Source organism: Calcarisporiella thermophila (assembly GCF_041956535.1).
Source record: "Calcarisporiella thermophila strain CBS 279.70 unplaced genomic scaffold VTP21scaffold_26, whole genome shotgun sequence".
In the NCBI taxonomy this organism is placed as follows: Eukaryota; Fungi; Calcarisporiellomycota; class Calcarisporiellomycetes; order Calcarisporiellales; family Calcarisporiellaceae; genus Calcarisporiella; species Calcarisporiella thermophila.
This window is the reverse complement of record NW_027192216.1, coordinates 76,274-90,886: the sequence shown is the minus strand read 5'-3', so window position 1 is coordinate 90,886 and position 14,613 is coordinate 76,274. Positions and strand designations below refer to the sequence as shown.

At 41.6% G+C, this 14,613-nt stretch overlaps 8 protein-coding genes across 8 annotated transcripts; 4 read left to right on the top strand and 4 right to left on the bottom strand.

Annotated features, from left to right (window-relative positions):
• Positions 1-6: 6 nt before the first annotated feature.
• On the top strand, positions 7-207 carry VTP21DRAFT_6216 (uncharacterized protein; the record flags this gene model as incomplete). The annotated part of the gene is made up of 1 exon (XM_069396822.1): positions 7-207. One exon carries the CDS (start codon positions 7-9, stop codon positions 205-207), a length of 201 nt encoding a protein of 66 aa, XP_069247101.1.
• An 861-nt stretch (positions 208-1,068) lies between these two features.
• VTP21DRAFT_6215 (uncharacterized protein) lies at positions 1,069-2,077 on the bottom strand (the record flags this gene model as incomplete). Its single annotated transcript, XM_069396821.1, has 4 exons — positions 1,069-1,169; positions 1,241-1,475; positions 1,537-1,893; positions 1,952-2,077. 4 exons carry the CDS (start codon positions 2,075-2,077, stop codon positions 1,069-1,071), a joined length of 819 nt encoding a protein of 272 aa, XP_069247100.1.
• A 202-nt stretch (positions 2,078-2,279) lies between these two features.
• On the top strand, positions 2,280-3,114 carry VTP21DRAFT_6214 (uncharacterized protein; the record flags this gene model as incomplete). Its single annotated transcript, XM_069396820.1, has 3 exons — positions 2,280-2,461; positions 2,540-2,621; positions 2,695-3,114. 3 exons carry the CDS (start codon positions 2,280-2,282, stop codon positions 3,112-3,114), a joined length of 684 nt encoding a protein of 227 aa, XP_069247099.1.
• Positions 3,115-3,297: 183 nt separating this feature from the next.
• Positions 3,298-4,007, bottom strand: VTP21DRAFT_6213 (uncharacterized protein; the record flags this gene model as incomplete). The annotated part of the gene is made up of 5 exons (XM_069396819.1): positions 3,298-3,380; positions 3,454-3,630; positions 3,687-3,722; positions 3,790-3,880; positions 3,945-4,007. 5 exons carry the CDS (start codon positions 4,005-4,007, stop codon positions 3,298-3,300), a joined length of 450 nt encoding a protein of 149 aa, XP_069247098.1.
• Positions 4,008-4,302: 295 nt separating this feature from the next.
• On the top strand, positions 4,303-6,078 carry VTP21DRAFT_6212 (uncharacterized protein; the record flags this gene model as incomplete). Its single annotated transcript, XM_069396818.1, has 6 exons — positions 4,303-4,501; positions 4,571-4,721; positions 4,787-4,942; positions 5,004-5,361; positions 5,437-5,581; positions 5,669-6,078. 6 exons carry the CDS (start codon positions 4,303-4,305, stop codon positions 6,076-6,078), a joined length of 1,419 nt encoding a protein of 472 aa, XP_069247097.1.
• Positions 6,079-6,394: 316 nt separating this feature from the next.
• Positions 6,395-8,275, bottom strand: VTP21DRAFT_6211 (uncharacterized protein; the record flags this gene model as incomplete). The annotated part of the gene is made up of 6 exons (XM_069396817.1): positions 6,395-6,782; positions 6,855-6,996; positions 7,059-7,342; positions 7,414-7,712; positions 7,795-7,828; positions 7,896-8,275. The coding sequence occupies 6 exons, from the start codon at positions 8,273-8,275 to the stop codon at positions 6,395-6,397; spliced, it is 1,527 nt and encodes a 508-aa protein (XP_069247096.1).
• Positions 8,276-9,768: 1,493 nt separating this feature from the next.
• VTP21DRAFT_6210 (uncharacterized protein) lies at positions 9,769-10,922 on the bottom strand (the record flags this gene model as incomplete). The annotated part of the gene is made up of 2 exons (XM_069396816.1): positions 9,769-9,808; positions 9,898-10,922. 2 exons carry the CDS (start codon positions 10,920-10,922, stop codon positions 9,769-9,771), a joined length of 1,065 nt encoding a protein of 354 aa, XP_069247095.1.
• A 2,626-nt stretch (positions 10,923-13,548) lies between these two features.
• On the top strand, positions 13,549-14,545 carry VTP21DRAFT_6209 (uncharacterized protein; the record flags this gene model as incomplete). Its single annotated transcript, XM_069396814.1, has 4 exons — positions 13,549-13,559; positions 13,949-14,080; positions 14,143-14,396; positions 14,451-14,545. The coding sequence occupies 4 exons, from the start codon at positions 13,549-13,551 to the stop codon at positions 14,543-14,545; spliced, it is 492 nt and encodes a 163-aa protein (XP_069247094.1).
• Positions 14,546-14,613: the final 68 nt, after the last annotated feature.

Sequence of the window (14,613 nt, the reverse complement as noted above, 5' to 3'; positions counted from 1 at the left end):
CCCGCCATGCCCAAGCCTTTTATCATCGACACTTCCATGCTTCGCCGCGTCCCCAACCTCATTAGCGAGGACCCCTCCATAGTGACGCCGGTGTGCAGCTACTCGCCTCCTGCCCCTTTCCGTGAGAACTTTGCTGCGGCAAAGAAGAATGAAGCGCGAAAGACAGACCAGGTGCAGCAGTCAAGGACAAAGCCCAACGCAAAATAGATAGTGATGGGGCCAAGCCGTCCGTCACCTCTAATGTATTGCCTCTCCTCAATTTCTATTATGCTTTCACTTAGTCTTTTGTTCTTCGTATTTTTTTTCTTCTTAATGTCTCTTTCTCATTTCACACCTGCAGTATGTGCTTTCTGATAGCTTAGGCAATGTCTAGAACCACCCGTCTCTATTTTCCCATTTTGTATGGACAATAGAACCTCCTTTATTCTATTCTTCTCTCTTCTCTAGGGTACCCACATCTCCCTTGAGAAAAAGAACATAGGTTGCTTCTGATACAGTGCTTGCGCAACCAAAATATCCCAGCAACATCAGCTTTAACCTGTGTCATCCACAAACCCCCTAATACGCCAGGTTTAAAATAGGAACAGCATTCAGATTATCTGAATGCTGTGAAAGCCATTTACTCCAACGATAGGAGGATATTTTACACTCCAAAGATTTAGGTGGGGTTTAAAACTCTCCTTACTCATGATATCTTCCAACGCACTTAATCACTATTTTCACTACGCATGTTTATGCTCACTTCGTTTTAACAACAGATCGGCATGGATTATTGTGGATTGGAAATAAGGGTCACTCCTATACACCCTTGTATAGTCAAGTTTTGTATTTCTGAATGAAAGAGAAGCTCGTGTATTCGAGCTTTGTAAACCTTCGTTAGAGACAAACATTATTGCAACGCTCTTTAATGTGCTTGCTTTCAAGCTTGTTCTCCCAAGCAATGGCCAGCGATTGTAACATTGAATAGTCGTGTATTTATTCAGTGAAAAAAAAATCTCAATTAATACTTATCGGAGAGCAGAGAGAAAATGTACAGAACAAAAGTATATATATCAGCAACAGAGTGACTTAAGAAAGACGCGGTTTTGGCTGATCTTGATACTCATAGTGCAAGTCAGATACATCCCGCTGGTCAATGAACACCCATCCGTCTTCCTTGACATGGTACACTATAGAAGTATTGAATAGGAATTAGCGCAAAACAATTCACATACTCCTCCGAAAAAAAGGCTCCTCTTACAATTCACTACGCCTCCAGAGTAAGAATCCCGGTGAGTAGCATGATAGATCGATCGTCGAGCCAAGTCAATCGCATCCGCCACCGAGAGGTCGTAGTCATACTGGCTGTCTAGCACACCATAAGCGAAAGTAGAACCTGAACCAACCGAGAACAGATCACCCTTGAGACGAGTTCCGTCAGAGTCGATGTAGAAAAGATTAGGCCCCGATTTGTCCCAACCGGCCAACATGGTACCCTAAATTGTATAGAATGAGGATTCGAATCATCCGAAGCAACGGCAATAGAATAAGCATTACCATAGAAAGCCCCATTCCCTTGTAGGAATAAACCATGTTTGCTAGCAGTTTAGAAGCCGCGGCAACAGAAATCCTCTCTCTGTTCCTCAACTCAAACAGTCTGCACTGTCTGCCCAGCTCCCGCTCCCAAAACTGACAATCCGCAGCACCGCCAGCCAAAGTGCCAAGAAGATAAGGATTAATTTCAATGACCTTTTTGACGGTTTGCGATGCAATGGTCGCTCCAGCCGAGGCACGCGAATCTACTGCGACGATTACGCCTCCTTGGAATACAAAGGCAAGGGTAGTGGTACCGTGCTGAATCCGAATCTGAGGGTTGGCATTCTCTGAGGTATATGTCTTCAGAAAATTGACAGGCTATAAGGGAAAATGAGTTAGCGAGGGTTAGAGTAGTAAATAAATCGCAATCTACTACGTTATGGACGTTAGGGATCGTAAACGTCGGGATGCTGAATTCTTTTGCGGCATCAAATTCAGCATTGAACTCGTCGCAATTAATGTACGTTGAAGGCGCTGTATAGCGGGAGACAAATTTGTGCATTGTTTTTCTAGGTGGTGTGTGTTCAACTAATCGCGAAAAAGAGACAAAGACTACTCGATATCAAGGTCGGCTTCTCTAGAGGGCTGATGACGCGTACAAATTTCACGACATTCGTATTCGTATTCGTCACCCTATCCAACTCGAAAAAAATAAGTTGCGCGTTATTTCTCTAGTATCAACCCAACTCAAATCCCTGGAAACCATGACCTCCATTACAGAACACCCGACCACTGCTCCCATTGAGCACCGATTTAATCCCTACACCGACAATGGTGGCACCACACTCGCTATTGCTGGGGAAGATTACTGCGTTGTTGCAGCCGACACAAGACAGAGTGAGGGTTACTTGATCAATTCCCGATATCAGCCCAGAGCATACAAACTGTGCGTAGTGAAACGCCCATGTTTCCATGATTGATGAAAATTGACTGATTTTTTTTAATCTGCTTTATTATTAAATAGGTCAGACAAGGCGGTGCTGGCAACGAATGGATTTTATGCCGATGGCCTCACTCTTTCGAAACGGGTGACCCAGCGACTAGAGGCAAGCATAGACGAATTATAATGACTTTTTTTTCCTTTTTCGATGGCTGAATGGGACTCTCCCTCTTTTATAGTGGTATAAGCACACTCATGATAAGGAAATGTCGGTGGCTGCCCTTGCTCAGCTTCTCTCGATTATGGCCTATTCCAAACGATTCTTCCCTTACTACAGCTTCAATATTCTTGGGGGCCTTGATGAGGAGGGAAAAGGCTGTGTCTACAGCTTTGACCCTGTGGGCTCCTACGAGCGCGAAAACTATCGGGTTGGAGGCTCTGGGTCGGCCTTAATTCAGCCATTCTTAGATAGCCGTATCGGATTCAAGAATCAACAGGCACAGTTTCGGTTCCAGCCACTAGAGGAGGTGATTAAAGTGGTGAAGGATGCCTTCACTTCCGCGACAGAACGTGACATTCACACCGGTGACTATTTGGAGATTTTCGTGATCACCAAGTCCGGCGTGGAAGTACAGCGGATGGACTTGAAGAAAGATTAAAAATATAAAACTTTTGCATGCTCTCGTTTTTCTTTCTCTCTTTTAACTGTTTCCATTTCTCTTTTTCTCTTTTACTTCTTCTTTCGAATGTTATTATATGAAATAAATACATACATGCGGAGGGATGGGCTGTATCCATGACAGTATATTTATTTACAAAAATAGCACGATGAATTCCCAATTCTATACAAACCCTTGCTGACTCGACTTGCTCTGGTCGTCTGCTATGGCACGCAGCGCTGTTGTCACCTGGTTCAGAAGGGATTCTACGCAAAGAAGTAGTATAGGTTCCCACTTTTAACATGGTATTCGTGAATTCCTCTATCAAAGTTTGCTCACCTGCCCTCTCAACTGCTTTTCGGTGCTCCCGGTTGGCTTCCACGTTCTGCGCTTCAACCTCTTCCAGCATTTTAATTTGGTCGGCCTCTGTGCGGTCAATGCCTGGTAGTGCCTCGATGAGTGCATCGATCTCTTTTGCTTTTTTGCAAATGTCGGTGGCAAGCTCACGGGTATTTTCTACAGCTCAAGATTAAGCGCTGGCAAATTAAAACATAGAAAAGTGGAAATATTACGATTGAAGACTTCGGAAGGATCAGGGTTTGTTCCTGCTGAAAATAGAAGCATATAAGCCTCTCTCCACTCACTAAATATTGCCTTCTACAGCTCAGATCTTACCAGAGCTATCAACAGGAATGGATGGATTTAGTTGCACCAGGGAAGATTTGTCATGTAAATAGGAGATGCTGGCAATAAATTGACGCGCTAACTAACAGGGATGAGGGAGCTTGGTATTAGGATTACTCAAAAAAAAAAACATTGGAGTCAATTACTTGATCGATAGAATTTTGCAGTTGAGTAAGTCTGTCCATGTTCGACACTGCTTTATCGACCATGACGCAAGAGAGAAGGAAGAGAGATGTGTTCGGTGTGCTATGTCCAAATACTGCGTGTCAGCTGGGTAATATGCTGGGTAAAGAGCTTACTATGCACAATGGACATCAATTGGGCAATGCATCCTTTGTGTCTCTTGAAACGCTTCCAAAACTCCCTTTTAAAATTGCAAAGCCACAATGAGCAAATACACTTCTATCTAGAGTCTTGACACACTTTTACAATTAGCGTTGATTAGCTCACTAGCCGATTTCTAGAGTTGTTATTGAGCAGTGTTCCAAGACAAATATCGCCGTCATGTCAGACTTGGACGAGACATCATCTGTTAATCGTCCTAAAATAAAACCACGCCGACTAACGCGAACGCCTTCCAAATCGAGCAACTCCAACCTGACCGCATCTCCTGATGCAGCCCGACCGTCACGGTTAGAAGACGATTTTGCTTTTTTCTCACACAATCCTCTATTTCGGCGCGAATCGGATGGTAAAAGTATAGGTGGGTATGATAGGCTCATGCCAGCATAAGGGACACAATTAACAAAGTAACTTTTCCGGATATTTACAGCGACGAAGCATTATCTGGTCATATCTTCGTCAGATGAGGAAGATGAGCGAAGCAGACATGCTGTCCAGCCTGGAGGGGAAAAAGAGGATAAAGGCAAAACAGCAAAGCGAGCTCGTCATAGCGAAGAGGTTACTGAATCGGCGAATATAATGTGGGATTGACTTTTCTATTCATTCAGTCATTAATGACTAATTTATTTTGAATCTTCGTTTTTAGCACCATTGAAGATGATAGCGATGAGACCACGGATCAACCAAATTCGCCACCTATGGACCTATCAAATGCTGAAGTTGAAAATGACCAAGAGCTCTTGGTACCCTCGCCTCCTGCAATATCACAAGATCAAATGGAGACTATCCTTCTACTTTACAGGTATATGCATAGCTCTCAAAAAAATACGGCGTACTCCCTATACTCATCCTTATTCCTTTAGATCAAAACTGGACTCTCAATTCAGTACGAGTAGTAACGAATTCGAACCCAGTGCCCCGCCCAGTCAATTAGATTTCTTACCCTCCTCTGAGCTCGATCCTGAATTACTCTCGATAGCGGAAACCACGCGAGGTTTGACGCCGACAACAGGAAGACATAAGGATGAGACCGGCTCCTCTCAAAATAATAACTACTCGGACTTATTACTACATGCTCATAATGACAATAAAAATCCTCGGAAAATCTCGATCAAAGTCATAATGAACGAGAACACAAGTGCCAACTATCAAACGATGTTTCCGCACCGAATGGTTAGGATGCCCAAACTTTTAAAGCCTGTGAGATATTATGTTTATTCGGTAAGTCTTATAAAAAATACATTTTAATTCCTATGGACGGTTTAATTATATGGACACTGTGTTGTTCGGGATTAGAATCACCAATTTGAAAAAATCTATTCAAACTATTGCGAAAGAATGGGTTTGACCCGTGAGCAGATAGTCCTCGTCTACCAAGGTACCAGGATTTTTTCGAGTGGGACGCCAGATAGCTTGGACATGCCAGAGAAAGTCGAAGTGTGTATGTGGTCCTAGTGTGAACTATTTCATTATTTTACTAAAACTAAGTGAGTTTGACTATTTTTCAAATCTATGCATTCTATGTTAGTTGCATTTTTTAAAGACATCTACGAAATAATGCAGCAACAGAAGATGAAAGATCTGGAGGAGCGGTTTGCACGCGAAAACGAGGCCGGATATGAACCTCAGCAGCCTGAGTTGAATAGTCTTCCTCAGCAAAACAATGTTGGTGGATCCGCCGCCACTACAGGCAATAGAGGAAATGAACACTGGGGAATCCTCAAGCTCCGAGACAAAGGCGGTGAGGACATCAAGCTCAAGGTGAAAATGAATACGACGGTGGGAGCCATTGTAGGAAAATATATACAGATAAAGGGAATACCCGATTCTATGCGAGTCTCTCTAAGCTTCGAGGGCGAGGGACTGGATCCTAGCCTAGAGATCGCCAAATCTGAGTTGGAGGATGGGGATATGTTGTTCGTTAAGGTAGAAAACTAACACTGTACATTTAGCGCACGATTAGATGGCGATTATTTTTTTTTCCGTATATATATATTTATATTAGTTTAATTGTCGATTTCTTTTGTAAATTGTTCACATTTGTTATTTTCTTTATTAATCCCTATGCGACATTCCTTTTATCCACTACCATAATACCACAGCCGTGACATGACAATTTAATTTTTATTTAGATTATTCAATATATTAATACCGACATAATAAGTTAATTAATGAATTCCAAAATTATATTCACAGCATAAGATAAAAGTGAGGCCAGATCTAGTGCACGGTAGTGCCTTTTCCTTTCTATCCTTTATAACTTCTTGAAGATGTTTTTCCCCAGCATTAGACGGAGCGCCAGTAAGAAAAACGAGGCAAGCAATGTCATACTCCCCGTGTACTCAGCAACGGGCACATAGTTTTTCCTGTCGTTAGCATCCAACAGGGCGCCTGCGATGGGCGTGCCAAACAGATATCCAAAGCAAGAAATAGAGTATATCATCCCTACACTTGCTGTGATATGCTCTCGCGGGACAATATCCGCAATGACCACGGGAAGCAGCGACGCATATCCTCCACCAAACGACCCATACAAAATGACGAAGATGATCAAAACACTGAGATTCGTGGACAAAGGCCATACAAGCATGGTGACTACTCCGGCTAAAAAGTTACACCAAAGGAGTGCGTTGACTCTTCCGCTATACAAAAATAATGAGAACAGGATGCGTTAGAACATTTGCATCCCCCAACCCTATCCATTCTCGACTTACAAGTAATCAGCAAAGAAGCCGATTAGAATACGTGCAACCGAATTAACCCCGCTCATACAGCCAGTGAGCGTTGCAGCCAGAGCCGGTGAAAGCCCAATAAATTGGGAATATCCGTTCAAAAAGAAAAACGGCGCAATAAACCCTTCATTGACATTGCAAAGTCAGTAACACCGGTTGGACTAGCCTCAAGATGTGTGTACTCACCAAAACTCACAAAAAATCCCATGCCCAACAATAATCCAACCTTTTTGTCCACTACTTTCGAGTCGAACACCTTCTTTCGTTTTGGCGGCCGTACATTAAGGGGACGAGCCAAGAAGGCGGACACAGAGAGCAAGATCAAACCAATCAAGGCAAGCGTGCGAAGCGACCAACGGTAGCCATGGAGTTCAATGATCCTTTGTATTAGAGGGGAGAAGGCGAGGCCGCCTATTCCGCCTCCGGACATTGCTATACCGGTGGCAAGTCCGCGACGTCGGTTAAACCACCTTTAACGGAAAAGATGTTGAGACACTTTCAGGTGGGAGGCAAGGGATATGCAAAACAGCTTCCTACTTACTGAGGCGGCAGAGTGATGGTGGGAAAGAATGCAAGGGAATACCCTGTGCCTAAGATTAAGCCTTGCGTTAAAAAGATCTGCCACAGCGTGGTCGCAAAACTGCAAAGGATATAGCCTACGACACAAAAGAATGCGCCCAAAAGGACAGTGCCTCTATGGCCTAGTAGATGAATGATTGGTTCTATGAACACTCCAAAAGAGAGCAGTAGAGCAGTTGCAAGAGAGCCGACAAAAGAAATCTGGAGAGTCGAGTATTCTCCGGGAAACACAATTGTGAGGTAGTGCTCTTGGTATATCCCCTATGACAACATGGCCTAGAATGAGTATCACATCCAATTGACACGCAACATCAAAAATAAACATGGACAAGATAACACCTACCCATAAGTATGTACATCCGAAGCAATATACATTTCTGGTAAATAGGAAGAAAGAATAGTAGTACATTAGGGAAAGGAGGCATTCTGGATATCAAAACTTACGCTAGGAAAGCACTAAGGACCACAAACCATCCCCTAGGACTATCTATTAACGCTGAAACATCCTCTTGTGCATTCTGATCTATGGGATGGGCCTCCTCCAAAATTTTGTTAATCTTATTCTCTTTAATCTCTTCTGTACTTATAACAGTCGAGGCGTCCTCAGCCTTCTCATTATACATGGACACCACAGTGGATCGCTCGCTCCTGATGATGCTGGCGCCATCCTCAGCGAATTCCTCCGATTTAGCTCGGATTTTCCTTGAGGAGACATCGTGGGTGGATGCCGGGTCTGGTGCAGCTGTAGAATGAGAAGTGTCATTCAATTGCTGGTGGGCATAGTTCGAATTACAAACCATAGGATGTCCGCCTGCCATCGACATAGCATCAGTGTTTAAAGAAGAGGAGTCAGAGAGAAAGAACTGCGAAGAAAGTTCCCGGCTCTTCACTCTGTCACCATCGCGTCTGTCTTTTAAATTTATGTTTTTCCGGCGATGTCAGCCTTGTAATGATTAGCAAGAGTTATTCGAATTTGCTTGTCCGCTAAGCAAGACCCAGCAATGGTCTGCTTATTAGCCAACCGGCTTTCAGTACTCTGAAATTGGCCATTTTCTATCGGGCTGCTCTGCTCGGGTCTCCACTTAAGCATAAAATAGGGTGTACTAGAATCTTCTTCGGCTTTTGTATCAAATTTTGGTACCACCAATCGCATCCTTCCCATATTGAGAGAGAGTGCTTGGAGTTGGCTCCTCTCTGTCCGACACTTAGAATAGAGATGCCATTAATTGTCTCCGCGTTTTTTCTTGTGTTTTTTCTCACGGTTCCACTTTTTGCTAGCTCATTAAAATTGACCTTTGAATGTGTATTAGAGTCATTGTAAATGTAAATGAAAACGATATCCAAATAGTGCTCACAAGGAAGTGGCGCTTATAAAATGAATCCTGCATAATCATTCTTATTTATTGGGACAGGATTCCATGTTATATGCCTTCAAAGTTAAATCTATGAATAGATGCAAATTGGAATAATGACGCCATTCTTATGTGTATATCATATTGGAGTAGATGGCAAAGAATAAAATCGAACCAGAGATGTACAAACATAAGTAGGGTAACTTAAGTCTTAATCTAAGTTTTCGCATGCGTCTATGTATTCTGGATAGTATTTACAGATCCTGGCATATTAGTTTATAATGTTCAGCATAAAGTTAACATGATGAGTTTCTACCACCCCACATACTTTACTGATGAATACTAGATATCTCCCGTTTTAAACCAAGTTTTCATTTCTACTCTGTATAACTCATAGGTTAAGGAGATGATTAATCTATGTCAAATAATGTGATGTAGTGTTGATAAATGAATTAGCCTGAAAGTAGAAATGTGTGAAAATCATATAGTAAATATATTTTAGCTGCTTGTAGACCATGAGAAACTAATTGGAGAGAAAATAACTTAGCAGCTGGTGCCCTCACGCTCTTAGCTACACTCCACGACTGCTACAATGCTAATATTGCAGATTAATAATCTTGCGTGGAAACGTGCATTCCTGTAGTACTCTATCTTACATTTCCTCGTTATTCCCAGGGATTTCATACCGGTTGAGAATCCTAGAACCTGCATAAAATGACCAGATAATCAGATCCAAAAATCTACGAAGCTCAGAGATGGCATGTTCCTTGATATCTATTTATTTATCCCCGTATCTTTTGTAACATGGGCTTGCCTGATCAAATTGTTACAGCCAACCGCAAAAACATAGTCACAAATCGATATATTTTGTTAAAATCTCTATATTTCAATAACCTCTTTCAAGGGAACAGTGAAAGTATGTTGAAATAAAACCGCGACCCCTACACTAGTTACAGAGGTATATGCTACCCTAGACTAAAGGAGAAATACTGGTTCACTGGGGTACTGAATTTAAAAATGTGCATAACTACATTATGCTGTTTTTTGAATTATAGGTACATTATTGAAAAATCGAATTTTGTGTGTTTATTTACTAATACTTTGTATGCCCTCCCTTGGCTGAAACGGCAGCACGGATCCTCTCTGGCGTGCTTGCATAGAGCTTGTTAATGTATTCTGGCTCTATCTCTTTCCACTCCTTTTCTGCTCTTTCCCATATTTCGTCCTTATTCCTTGGCATTTTTGAATAGTTACTGAGCTTTCGCTTCAACTCGCCCCAGACATGCTCTATAATGTTCAAATCGGGAGACTGCGGGGGCCATTCTAGAACGCTTATTCCATTGTTATTCAACCATTCTTTCGTAACTTTAGCGGTGTGCTTTGGATCATTGTCATGCTGGAATATCACTCTCGACTTATTGATCCCATAATGCTTCAAAGACCCTAGGTAGTCTTCAGAAAGGATGGTAAAATATAGTGCAGCGTTGAGCGCCCCATCGATACGGTGCAGATTTCCCACGCCATGATCAGTAACGCAACTCCACGCCATCACTCCATTTCCTGTCTGTTTCATTGTGGGTTGGATATGTCTACTACGAAGCGGTTCTCCCTTGCGCTTGTAGTAGTATTGCTTTCCTGTTAAATTCGTAAACGTTAATTTAGTCTCATCGGAAAACATTACTCGTTTCCAATCTTCCACAGTCCAATTTATATGCTTTCTCGCGAACTCCAGGGGACGTCTACGGTGCGCAGCTGAGAGAAGAGGTTTCTTTGGGAGCACTCGAGTCAGCACTTCTTCTCTTTGGATTACCCTTCTCACGGTATCAGCGGTCAATTCTCTGTTGTATTCCTCTTTAAAAAATTTTCTCACATCGGTTGAGTTTTTGCACTGACCCGATGTCATCAATGTCACTATCTTTCTCTCTTCTCTCTTACTCAAAATACGAGGGCGGCCAGCGGGTCGTCTATTAAGATCGGGGCGTCGCATTACTTCTTCTCTTACAATCTTGGCTGCTGTAGTGAAATGAATGTCCAACGCATTGGCGATTTGATAAGAAGATTTTCCCACCTTTGCGAGCTGAATTATGCTAGCGCGAATCTCGTTTGAAAGAGGCTTCATTTTAATTTTTGATTAAAAATCACAAGTAGTGATTAAGTCGTTTTAATAAACGAGAAGCGAGAGAATAATATCAAATATATGAACAAAGAGCGTTCAAACATCAAAATGGTACCATAATCCAAAAAACGGCAAAATATAGATATGCATTTTTTCAAATTCAGTACCCCGGTAAAACGGTTTTCTTTCTTTAAGCCAGGGTGGCATATACCTCTGAATATAGTGTGGAGCTGTAGATTTTTCTCAACATATTTTCAGTGTTCCCTTGAAAGGAGCTACTGAAATAATTTGATTTTAACAAAATATATCCATCTGTGACTATGTTTTTGTGGTCGGCTGTAGATACATTGCGTCGTTGTATGTGTTGTTGAAGGATTCTCTGCCTTTGGTGAGCACCTCAAGGTCTTCTTTCAAATCTTCCTTTAGGTTCTTATTTTGAAGCCAACAAACATTCATTAGCACTAGGATTTCAACGATTTATCTTAATTTATCACAAAATAAGAAAAAAATTGGGGAGAGAGAGAAAAATAAGAGAAAATGAATGAGATAGAAATAGTAGGAAAGTAAGAATATATGATATTGTAACCACGGGCTTCTCCTTGCTTTTGAGTGTCTGTCGATGTAGCTTCTGTATTCCCCATCGAGCTATCTCTCCGCCCATTGTTCGATGATATGATCGTCTACTTTTTCCTGATGGCAATAATTACATAAACTAGTAAAATAAAATACCGGGATATTGGCGATGGAGAATTTATTAACTCATATCAAAACAGCACCTCATCAGGTGCTTTATTTATCATCGCATCTTGTTGTCACCGCCTGCTTTAGAATTGTTCGTTCTCACGCCTACTTCATGCTCTTACCAATTCCGTTCCTATATTCTCTTCGATATCGAATTTGGCCCGGCTAATGAGAGACTCGGAAGAAGCCAGAATGCTATGAAAGTGGGTTTCAATGCGGTGCTGGTGTGTTTGCCAGAGTGCCGAGTCAATATAATTGAGCAACAAGCATTACAATATTTGAAAATTCAGGTAAGTCTCTTATTATGAGATTCTTACCGGCTAGCATCTAGGTGTTTAAGGATTCGCAATGGTGTATACACTGCCCATTACCACATTGGCGTAAATTCAGAGCATTCAAAGAATGTGTGTAGAGTTGTGTCTCTCGAGGTGTTGCAGCAGGTATACTTCGGCTTCAGGATGTTTTTATTTTGACAAAATATCTTTATTGCAAAATATCCTATTCTACTATAAAGAGGAGGGTAGCTTCTACGCCATAATCATCCAGGCAACATTTTCTAGCCTACATTAAAATGAGTAGAGGGAATAGGGAAAGAGCCAAAAAATTAAAGAAAAGAATAGAAAAAGAAGAGGAAATAAAATGACTTTAAAAATCCAATATTGGCATGATCCTTTGTTAAAAATACATAACGATGGAGAGTGTAAGAGGAATAAATGAAGTTGATGTAAGTCTAAGATTAAAATTAAAAAGAAAACGAAATAAATTTGAGAGAGGAGAATGGGTAGAGCTCCTAAGGCAAGTCAGTTTTTTTACAGTTTTAGTCTGATATCTGGAGGCAACCCTGAACTGAATCATAATTTCATATATGATAGTCCTGCTCATAGACCATCAAAGATTTCGCTTCCAACTTCAGTTTCTATTTCCCATTTTGGGTGTATTTGCGTCCTTGTTTTATTTAAAATAAATTACAAAAATGAAAGAAAACACAGCAAGACAGGGTTTTTAAGTACAGGATACCAAGAGATAAGAAAAAAAAGAAAGGATCTATGCTTGAAATCTAATTCGTTCTTATTCCTTTGTGCCCATAGTGTCATTTGCTTGCAAAGAAGTGATTCGGATAGAGGATACATTTGAAAACGATATCAACATGCCCTTGGTTGTTCATCACTATTTAAACCATACTCTTTTATATGATCCGGATCCTGATATCTTGTAGGGGCATGAAAACGTGTTTTCCTTTGCTCTTATGTTTCTTCTTGGTTTTCGAAGCGTTGTTTGTATATCGGGATGTATATCTTGTGTTCAAATAGGATCATTACACGAAGTCTACCATACCATTCTTAAATATGGTCAATTCTTGCACATCCAAATAAGATGTGTCCTATGATATCTATCCCTTCCTGCTGGCAGATAGGACTGGACTGGTCAATTTGTTAGGCAATTCTTGCTATTACTGGCTTGTGCTGCATGATACACCATCTAAGAATTCTATTTTCTGATTCGCTTGGGTGTTTAGACCAGCGAAATGAGAAGAAAATATATGGGAAAAATAGTTACGCCATAACGTAATAGAAAGAAAATGCATAATATATACAAGGGGGAGGGAAATAGATTGAGATAGACAAGCTGAGAGAAGCATAAAAGAGTTCGCACGACATGACGGTTTTACAACGGGATTACGGTTTATTATTTGGAGGCATCCTTATAAAAACTAGAGTTTCGTCCTGGATTTTCAGTCAATTTCTCCCTGTTCAGATATCGCTAAATCTTTCAATTAAATATTTTTTAGTATTGAAAATTTATATCATATTGGTTTTACATTCCTAGGAGAGAATATAAATATTTTGCATTAATAAAGTCAAGCAATTGAGGTAAGAGCTAAGTAAGAATGAAAAAAAAGTAACTGAAAATACAATTAATGGCATCCAAAAAAATAAACCCCGAACGAGTGCACAAAGTAAGATTGGATGGACGCCTAGGCGGTATTTGCATTGATTGATATCATGAGGACGATTGTATAGGCAGATTTGCAGTTCTGCGATGCGGTGACAGTGAACATCAAAGACTAGGTAAAAGAAAAGGAGCCTTAGATGCAAAGAAGGCAAAAAGGTGAAAAAGGGGTAAATGAAAGCAATGGGTTATTCTATCATCCCATAGTCGGCGTGGCACCAATAGCTCCTTCAAACGACACCTTCTGTGTATACCACCTGCACCGGAGTTGTTCGAATTCTTGTCGCTTGCGTGATCGCGTATATCCAGATCCTCTGACATTTTATTATTGTGTTTAGCCTGTGTGGTGATGGTCTTGTAAGTGAATCGGGTATTATCAAAGCGGAATGCGATGCGGTCCCGGCGTATCTGCCACAATTCGGAGTCGAGAGTGATAAGAGCCGCGTGTCTTACCACTGTTGGAGCTCCGGGTAAGACTCTCAAGTGTAGGGCTCCTAAAAGTCGGCACCTGTGTATTCTGGGGGCTTGCAAGGGTATTGATGCAGCTCTCTATCAGCTCAGGGCAATTGAGAAACGGATGGCGAATTATGTCCTCTGAGGTGTTGCAGCGGGTCCGCCTCGGGTGGCAATTGAGGTATTGCAGATTAGCTATACTTGCTCTACAAGGTTCCGCGAGCATGAGCGGGGTTCAGAGAGCTGGCCGTGCTTGGATGTACATCCAGGCCTTTTCCCATTCCTTAGTTGTGGATGTGAATTCTGGCCAGGATCGGGGCACCAATATGCTCGGTTTCAAAGAGACGTTGAATTAGAGGTATTGCCCCGGTCGGCTGAATATCCCAGGACAGGTTTGCCGGCTAGATGGCAACGGTAGGGTGGTTGAATCAAAATTCACCTTTACGTTTGAGCTTGGCAGTGGTGAAGGAGGTGGTGAATAGTGCTTGAATCTATCTCCATTTTTTTTCCTCTGTGCTTTTTTCCTCTGTGCTTGTACCCATTGCTCTTT